The sequence below is a fragment of the Zea mays genome, chromosome 4, assembly GCF_902167145.1.
Source record: "Zea mays cultivar B73 chromosome 4, Zm-B73-REFERENCE-NAM-5.0, whole genome shotgun sequence".
NCBI classification, from domain to species: Eukaryota; Viridiplantae; Streptophyta; class Magnoliopsida; order Poales; family Poaceae; genus Zea; species Zea mays.
Genome location: NC_050099.1, coordinates 200,419,283 through 200,428,820, shown reverse-complemented (window position 1 = coordinate 200,428,820; position 9,538 = coordinate 200,419,283). Strand labels below are relative to the sequence as shown.

Genomic DNA, 9,538 nt, shown 5'->3' with positions numbered 1-9,538 from the left:
ATAAATTAATAATAATGTTTAAAGTGATCATGCTATTTTCTGTGTTTTGTGTATGAATCTCTCTCATCTTTTATTATGATTATGAAGGTATGTCCTTCATAACCTTCGTCCGAAATTCATTATATTCGAGGGGAAATAATGTTTCGAAGGACGAAGGGCTTTGATATTTAACATTTTATGTTGCCTTGTTCTTGATTCATAGCATTTGAGAACAAGTCCCCAACATTTCTCAAACTTCCCTTTGCACACATATAGTTTGGCACTCTTCACAATTGTAGTTCCTTCATGAATTTCCATTAGCTTAATCCAAATCTCATGAGCGGTTGTGAGATTCTTGATGCAATTGAACTCATTTATATCAAGAGCATCATAGAAGACATTCATGGCTTGATAATTTGTAAGGATATTCTCATTGTCACTAACGGATGGTTCATCTTCTTTCAACACAACAAATCCATCCCTGACAATTGGGCAAATTTTTCCACCCATTGCTCTAAGATGCATTGACATTCTTATTTTCCAATAGTCATAGTTATTCCCATCAAAATGCGGTGGCTTCCCAATGTGCACATTGTTGTTACTAGCCATTTTGTCCCACTCCGGGATGATTAGATCCACAAACAATGGAGTCCTTGGCTTTGATACCACTTGTAGGATCTAGGACACCGGCTAGAGGGGGGGGGTGAATAGACGGTTTTGACTAAAATAAAAAACACTAGGTAAATTTAATCAATATAACAAGAGGAATAAATTCTTTAGTGATAACAAGTAAACAATCTATGAGAATCAACTAAGGTGATTGAATACTTTAGGAACAATATGTAAAACACTAAACACTTGCACGACAATAAGTAATGCAAGAAAGTAAAGACACCGAATTTTATCCCGTGGTATCGGTGATTTGCCGATCACCCCTAATCCACGTTGAGGTGGACTTCAAGCTCTCACTTGCTCCTCTATCAAGACACGGCTTGATCTTTGAGCCAAGTGGACAAGAAATCGCTCAATACCTCGATTCCACTAATGTCACCTTTGCCGCTCCGGCGAGGTAGGCGCGAACCCCTCACAATCAACACCGCGACTCTTCCACAATCTTCTTGGAGAGCTCGACGGAGACAATCACCCGAGCCGTCTAGGAGGCGGCAACCTCCAAGAGTAACAAGCCGATGACGCTTGCTCGGTGTACCACCTAGTGCCTCAAGAATCACCGAAGGATGCAAATGCACTAGGAACCCTCAATCTCTCACTAGAATGCAATCTCAAGCAAAGAGTGTGAGAGAGTGAGTTAGAGGATCACAAATGAGCTCAATGTGTGCAAGGAATAGCCAAGAGAGGTCTCACACACGAGCTACCCTTCTATTTATAGTCCCCCACCAAATTCCAACCGTTATGAGTAAAAAGCACCAGTTCTACGCACACGCGGACGGTCCGCGCCCTAGGGCCGGACGGTCCGCCGTACGCATAACGGCTATAATTCCTGTTTGAAATCTGTCAGAGTTGTCAGAAAAGGTAGGTCCGGACAGTCTGCCCACCATGGCCGGACCATCCGCGACCTGGCAACTTGAAGCACCCGGACCTCTGACCAAAAACAGTTAACACGGGCGGATCGTCCGCCTACAAGGCCGGACGGTCCGAGACCTGAGATAGTACTGTCCGGACTTGTCCTCCGGACAGTCCGTAGTACAAATCGTAAAAATCACACAGTCCCTGTCCAAACCATATTTGGCACTTCCGGACTGTCCGCTCATCAAAGCCAGACGGTCCGCACTATAATTCAGGGACTGTCCCGAAAGCAGCCTTCTCTGGTCAGGACTGCGGACGGTCCGGCCCTAAGGCCCGGACGGTCCGCAGTGCAAAGGAACCACATAGGTCTGAAGTGGTCAGACTTCGGACCCCTCTGGTGGATCGCGGACGGTCCGCCCTCAAGACCCGGACGGTCCGCGCATCCAAGACTTTGCACTTTTCAAACAAGCTTTTGAAAGAATATTTAACTCGTGAAATTTGAAGCGCTGTTAGTCCTCATGCAAATGCAACCCCTAGATGCTCTATGAGGCACTAAGTTTTACACAGATCAAAGTCATTGACCCCTCTTAATAGTACGACTATCTAGCCTACTAATCCGGTCAAGTATCTTCTCTAAACTCCTCAAGACCAGCAAAAAACGAAACCTATGTTATACCTTTGCCTTCACTTGATCCACAACCAATGCGTATGAATCTACAATATTTCCTGTTCTATGTGGTCCAACCCTGCATTCTTATTTCACCAAGAATCATTAGCCCACAAGAAGTTGTTATTAATTACCAAAACATCACCAAGGGGCCTAGATGATTCACAACAGTCCGGTGCCGCACCGGACAGGTACTGTGCACTGTCCGGTGCGCCTCTAGCGGCTGCTCTGACTCTGCGCGAACTATCCGCGCACTGTAGCACTTTGCAGGTGTCCATTGCAGTCGACCGTTGCGCTGAGAGCCGTTGCTCTGCTGGTGCACCAGAAAGTCTGGTGGCACACCGGACAATCCAGTGAATTATAGCGGAGCGCGCCATCAGAAACCCGAAGGTGAAGAGTTTGAAGTCGTACGGCCCTGGCACACCGGACAGTCCGGTGCGCCAGACCAGGGTTCTCTTCGGTTTCTTTTGCTCCTTTCTTTTGAACCCTAACTTTGATCTTTTTATTGGTTTGTGTTGAACCTTTATGCACCTGTGGAATATGATCTAGAGCAAACTAGTTAGTCCAATTATTTGTGTTGGGCATTTAACCACCAAAATTATTTGTAGGAAAAGGTTAAACCCTATTTCCCTTTCAGCGGGACACGACCGCGCGCTAGGGCTGGTTGAGCACGCAATGAGGCCACCATGGCTGTCCATGGCCATGTGCCCTGTGGAACACACACACACATAGAGAGAGAGAGAGAGGAAAGGGGAGGGGGGGTAGACGAATATCTGTGCGGCAACGACGTACGACGATGGACTAGGCCGGTGCAGGCGGGGCAACTCCAGATGAGGGCGCGACTCGGTGGTGTTCCAGCAAGCGCGCGGGTGAGGTTGACGCAGCAAGCGGTGGCGCTGCGTAGGCGTGGGGCAGGGATAACTTCGGTGTGGACGGTGGCGACGACGCTTTTCGGGCGAGAGCGGAGCGTGAGAGGAAGGGTGCGAGAGTCTACGAGCGTGGGAGGGGTTTTGGCAACGTGGGCGCGGGGTACGTGCGGATAGTTGGAGAAGAAACCAAGCTGGGCGTTGGAGGCGGCGAGACTTGTGCACAACGCGCCAGCGCACGCGGGCGGGTGGTTGCGAGCGGGTAGCCTAATAGCGGCTCTTGCTAGCCAGCGGTGCGGCACGCGCTCGCCCGCGCTAGTGAGCGAGCGGGCAGTTGGGGTGCGGCGACTGGGCCGTTGGCGATTCGAGGGGGCATGGGCTAGACGCGGGATGGGCCGTGCAAGGGGTTGGGGTCCTGGGCCAGGAGTGCGGGCGATGCAGGCCACCGGTGACGTGGGCTAGGCTACTAGGACTCTAGGCCGCCCAAGGCAGGGAGGAGGCCGTGAGACTGAGGGGATGGGGCCAAGGCCCTTGTTTCTATTTTTTCTTCTTTCTGTTATTTCAATTCGAATTCCTATTTGAATGCACGCTTCACAAGATCACTCATCAATACAAAAGTAAGTATATGCTCTAGCATGATGCAACAATCAAAACTCTTTTAGGGTTTTATTAATACATGACATCAAGATAACTCCTTCTACTACTTTGAAAGAGACAGAATAGAGTGAAAAGAAAAGGGAAAGGGAAGATAACACCGAAATTTGGTGAATATTAGAGAAGAAATTTTATACCCCAAATTTAGGGTGTTACAAGAAGTAGGGTCGTTCTGCACCCACCACGCACACCCTCCGGAGACTGGAACATGCACAATAAATTTACTTGTAGGAGCGAGTTCGAAACATCGACAGTACAATATTACAATGGCTCACACAAGAGCCGAGGGGTTTCTGAGTTGTCTAACCTCACTCACACGGTTAGTAACAAATATAGAGCAAGCACAATAGCGGTCTAACTAAACTAAGCACTTTGTAAACACACCTACGCTAATCATCGAATGATTCTCTAAGAACTTGTGTGATTTGGAGCAATGGAGATGTGTTTCAACACTATAGCAATGTATCTTGGTCTCCACACCTTCATATGGCCTGCTAGAGGATAGAGCCCCATCTAAAACTAGCTGTTGGAGGAAAGTTGTAGATTCTGTGTCGCACCGAACCGGTCCGGTGCACACCGGACTGCCTGTTTGGACCCTTCACATCAGCTAGTCGTTGCCGCTTCTGACATAGACCCTGCTACAATGTAGCGGTCCGGTGCATGCCAGGTCAGATGATCGTTGGCAATGAGTCGTTGGACCGTAGTCCGGTGCACCACCGCACTGGTCCGGATAGCTGGCTGGCCAGAGACCGATTGCAGAGCTCTCTGCGTAACCAGTCCGATGCGCTACCGGACTGGTCCAGTGCACCATAGCCGACAACCCACTTGATTATTCTTCAACCTTCGTTTCTGGGGCTCTTTGGTCTTGTGTGCTTAGACTTGTGTTGAGTCTTTATAAGTCTTCTATGAGGTGTTGCATCCTCATAGTCTCAATCCAATCCACTCGCATCCTGTGAACACAAAAAACAAAATTTTGTAGAACCATTAGTCCACTAGTTATGTTGATCATCAAACACTAAAATCACTTAGTCAAATGGCTCGGAGTCCATTTTCCTTACAGAATTGATGATTGAATCTTGAAGACTTAAGTGTGCTAGATGTATGCTAATTAATGTGTAAATATACCAATACTCATTTAGTAAAGAAGGAATGATGAGCAAAAGCGTTCTAGACTTTGCACATAAGGAGAAAAACCATCGGGTGCAATGAGAGTTTACATAGATATAAATATGCGAAGATATAATACATGATGCAAGATTGTGAGCTACACATTTTAGTTGGTTAGGTCACTTGTAGTGCAACTGTGGAAGCTGTCTGCTCTGGATTCTTTGAAATCGCACAAATGGCTGTAGTTAAAAAATATTATGTGAATCATACATTCATGAGGTCTATAATAGTTTCAAGATCTATCAAACATGTTTATGTATTCGTAAGAGTGAGTACGGTTAATCATGATCGTCTTACGTTTGTAGCTGTAATATGTTTTTCTCGGAAAAAAAATAGATTGCAAGATTAGCATTACCACACATGGTCAACGGTTGTCCTGTTGTAAATTCATAATTGCATTAGAATAAATAAGTTTGATTTTTAGGACAATAATTAAGTATTGATTTGGATATAGTAACTGCAAAACAAGTGGCCCTGTGCATTGATTTGGTACGAATAAAAAAATCTATCAAGGTAAAAAAAATCAAATACTACACAACGTTGTTTCACACTTTTGGAAGTGCTTGATCAGTTTTTCATTATCATTTCTAAGAAAAAAATATCGTCGTCTAGCCTGTTTGGAACCACTCCATTTTTAAGAAACTGATTTATATAAATGGAGATGCGACCCAAATGATCATTTTTTACATACATCCATCATGCATTGTAATGTGAGGAATGAAATCAATCGATATTCTATCCCTGCAATGTAAGATATTGCTTAAAACCTATTTTTAAAGAAATGTGTTACTACAGTAACTGAAATGTATTTTAACTTTTATCCTTTTTGTTATGACAAAATGTGTTTTTTTTTTGTTATGGTTGATAAAATTCCTCGATTTTTCTTGTTTCCATTTCACAGTTTCACACACACGCGATCCACACTCTACATCAAATTTATTTTACAAAATGTCCTATATAAATCTTCCGAGTCTCCAGGTTCTGCATGCTCCATCCTCATCCAAAGTTGTGTTACATGAATCTCCAACTCTCAAGTCTGCTGACAAAAAAAAGGCCAGGAAGAAAAGAAAAAAAGGTTCTTTCCGATCATCGTTCTCTTCTGTTTTGGTCTGGATACTGAAATCACAGGTCATATGCTCTTCTTTGCATGGCTCCAGCTTTTCATCAGAAGCAAATTCAGATCTCATCATATATTTTTTGGATCCTTCGGATCCCGTTTTTTACGTCAAATTGTCATCTCCTTATCGAGAATTTATGTTCTACATCCTCCTCATCTTCTGTGCAGGCGTTTCCTTTGAGATTCTTGCTGGCAATAACATGAACATGGATAAGACACCAATCGCAGGCGACGGCGGCGGCGATGCAGGAGGCGGCGGCGGCGGCTCCGGCAATGGTCCGGAGATGCAATCCTCGTTGGACGCGGTGGCGCCTTCGCCGACTCCTCATACGGAGTTGGACATCAGCAGCATGCCGGACACCCCCCTACGCAAGCCCGGCCACCGGCGCGCGCTCTCAGAGATCATCGGCCTCCCCGACGACCTGGACCTCGGCGGCCCCGGCGCCGGCGACGCGCCCGCGCTGTCGGACGAGAACGAGGAGGAGCTCTTCTCCATGTTCCTCGACGTGGATAAGCTGAACTCGCGGTGCGGGGCGTCGGAGTCGGAGCCATCGTGCGCCATGGCCGGCGGTCCGGGAGAGGCAACGGAGACGTCTGCGGCGGCGTCTGGGGCAGCGCAGGGGCAGATGCATCATCACAACCGGCACTCGATGGACGCCTCGAGCTCCATCGACGCAGAGCATCTGTTTGGGACAACGGTGACGGAGGGGGTGTCGCCGGCAGAGGCGAAGAAGGCGATGTCTGCCGCAAATCTTGCCGAGCTTGCCCTAATCGATCCAAAGAAAGCAAAGAGGTACCATTTTTGTGGATCTCTTTTGTAGAGCATTTTGTTTTTTATATATATGCTGAATCTTTAATGCCAGTAAACAGTAGAGCGTGTATAAAGCTTAGGACTGAGTGGGATAACCTCTCTCACTATTCAATCTATTACCGTGAGGGATTCTATCTCACTCAATCCACTCCATTGCCTTTGCTCTCAAACTAGCCCTTAGAGTTTGTTTTTGGATCATGTTGCAGTAGATACTGGATAGTATAGTGGCATGTTCTTTGTTAATGGATGATCCTGTCCTGGTGTGTCATTCTGTATTTTGCTATTAGTGATTTTTTGTCATGAGACAAACCTAACCGCGATGACTTATCAGAACTCCTTTTCAGAACTGGTTATAGTCCAAAGGAACTTGTATATTGCATTATTCCTGCACTTTCTACATATATGCAGACAGTATTTGCATTCGTCCTTTCTTCTTCTCGAGAAGAAGAATCGTATTTCTTATGTAATTTAAAATAAATTGAAGTTTGTACCTAATTTTTGTCGTCTCTGTTGTGATATATCGATGCAACTTAACTTTTAAAATGGAATTGTTGAAACGGTGGAATATACTTGGAAAACTGTCATTAAATAGGAGCGCATTGAAAACAACTATTCATGTGCATTGGAAAATTGTTTTTTCTTCCTTGACGAGAGAATCCTACACAATCAGAAATAAAGCAGCAAGGGCAATGAGATCATTCAGAAGAACTCAGCATTGGTGGAATCCAAACCTTTTTCTAAAAAAAACTAATTTAGTCCTTCTGTTCGAGAAACGCTTGTTTGTCTATTCTCATTATCGGTTGGTGAATCATGTGATAGGATTATAAATAATAGACAGTCGGCGGCAAGATCAAAAGAAAGGAAGATGAGGTACATTGCTGAGCTTGAGCGGAAGGTGCAGTTCATGCAGAGAGAAGCCACAGCACTGGCAACCCAGCTGGCATTGCTACAGGTGCGAACGCTTCTTCTCTGATGGCGTTGTCATGTAAACTTCCATTTTTTGATCTTGCTCACATGAGATAGGCATTCTGTAGTTAATGTTAATTTCTTATTGCTATAGTTAGTTAATCGTTCCTCTTTCCTATCTGCTAACACGAGCAGAGAGACACGGCTGGGCTGACTGTTGAGAACGGCGACCTGAAGATACGTCTGGAGAGCACAGAGCAGCAGATCCACCTACAAGACGGTAAGCAAAGCTAAAAAATCACACTAGTTTCCTCACCCATCCTGCCAAATCGCCCGATTTTTTTTTCCAATTTGACCTTTTTTTAGAAAAAAAATCGTGTTTGTCTTTGGACTTTGGACGAAGTACTCGGCTTCATAAAATGTGACATCGAGGTAAAACTGTTTGACGCCAGAGACCATGGCGCCGAGAACTCGGCTACGCCAGCGAAGTCCTTAGGCTCCAGCGAGAATGAGACCTTGCGTCATGGCATGTGTCGCTAAACATGTGTCGCTGACCAGTGTTATCTCGGCGTCAAAAAAAAGTAAAAAAACGCTATTAAGTTCTTCAGTGGTTAAGCGTGATTTTTTTTCGAAAAAAACTAAAATTCAAAAAAGGCCAAATCGCAGCAAAACTTGGATTTTGTTCTGGGCAAACAAGTGAGCGAACAGCCAAACCGCAATCCTGTTGCAGCACTGAACGGGGCCCTGAAATCGGAGATGCAGCGGCTGAAGATGGCGACAGGGCAGGCGGGCAACCAGATGATGAACTTCGCCGAACCGCCGCACACGTTCGGCGGTGCGAACCAGCAGGTCTTCCACCACCCGGGCCAAGCAGTGCCGCCATTCCTGGTGGCGATGCAACAGCAGCAGCAGTTGCTGCTGCCGCACATGAACCAGCCGTTGCACCCTCTGCAGAGCCAGCAGCTGCATCAGGCGGCGACGCTCAGCATCGACATGGAAGGGCTGCCGGCGGCTCCACCTGGCCAGTGGCAATGGGGTGGTGACACGTGGTCGGAGAGCAGCAGTAGCTGATTCGGCGGCGACGACGACGTGGGTTGTGGATGTATGCCATGTTCGCATGATTAGGATATACTACCTCGTTTTGTCATCCACTAGTTTATTTTTATCTAAACTGTGATAAATAAATAAAAACGAAAGGAGTATATATTGTACGTAAGTTCGATAAAAGAAACGATACATGCATGTCTTAAGGGCGCCGCACATATAAATTTTATTTTATTTCGCATCTTGAAGGCACTTTATATTTTGACTTGCCTTAAAAGGTGTAACCAGGTGATCTGTATCATACAGTTAGATGTGAAGGAAAGTTTCTTTAGAGTTCGTTGGCTCCCATTCGGGCCAAACACTTGGGTTGTTCTGTCTGGCGGTGTTCTCTATGGCGATACGAACTGACTGTGGCACAAGGTCAAATAGTTCGCGTCCCTACTGCAGGAGCTGGTCTCCTTTGCTCGTCGACCGGACGGTCCGCACACGCAGAGGGTTGAAGAACCCTAGATCTCATCTGTCAGGAGGCATCCTGTCAGGGAGGAGAGTTCTAGGGGTGCCCGGGATTGGCAAGCCACTTAAGACGTCTCTAGACGACGTCAAGCCGAAGAGGGATGAAGATTGAAGGTTTGATAAAGCTAAACTAGGTCTAAATTACGCATACTCCAAATATGATGAAGAACGAAGTAAATAAAGTAGATTTGATTGGTTGTTTCAATTGGTGATGCGCGCAATCGGTCGTACCCCTTCATATATACAGGCGGAGGTGATAGTCGCCTAGAGGGGGGGGTGAATAGGGCGAA

At 46.1% G+C, this 9,538-nt stretch overlaps 1 protein-coding gene across 2 annotated transcripts; it reads left to right on the top strand.

Moving 5' to 3' along the window:
• The first annotated feature begins 5,820 nt into the window (after positions 1 to 5,820).
• Positions 5,821 to 8,905, top strand: LOC103654423 (transcription factor RF2a). Of its 2 annotated transcripts, XM_035967498.1 has the most exons (5): positions 5,821 to 5,985; positions 6,143 to 6,767; positions 7,605 to 7,737; positions 7,887 to 7,971; positions 8,422 to 8,905. In XM_035967498.1, the coding sequence occupies exons 2-5, from the start codon at positions 6,175 to 6,177 to the stop codon at positions 8,760 to 8,762; spliced, it is 1,152 nt and encodes a 383-aa protein (XP_035823391.1). In that variant the 5' UTR covers positions 5,821 to 5,985; positions 6,143 to 6,174; the 3' UTR covers positions 8,763 to 8,905. The 2 variants fall into 2 exon arrangements, with proteins under 2 accessions (XP_035823391.1, XP_008679479.1); XM_008681257.3 differs by having other exon boundaries at positions 5,821 to 6,767.
• Positions 8,906 to 9,538: the final 633 nt, after the last annotated feature.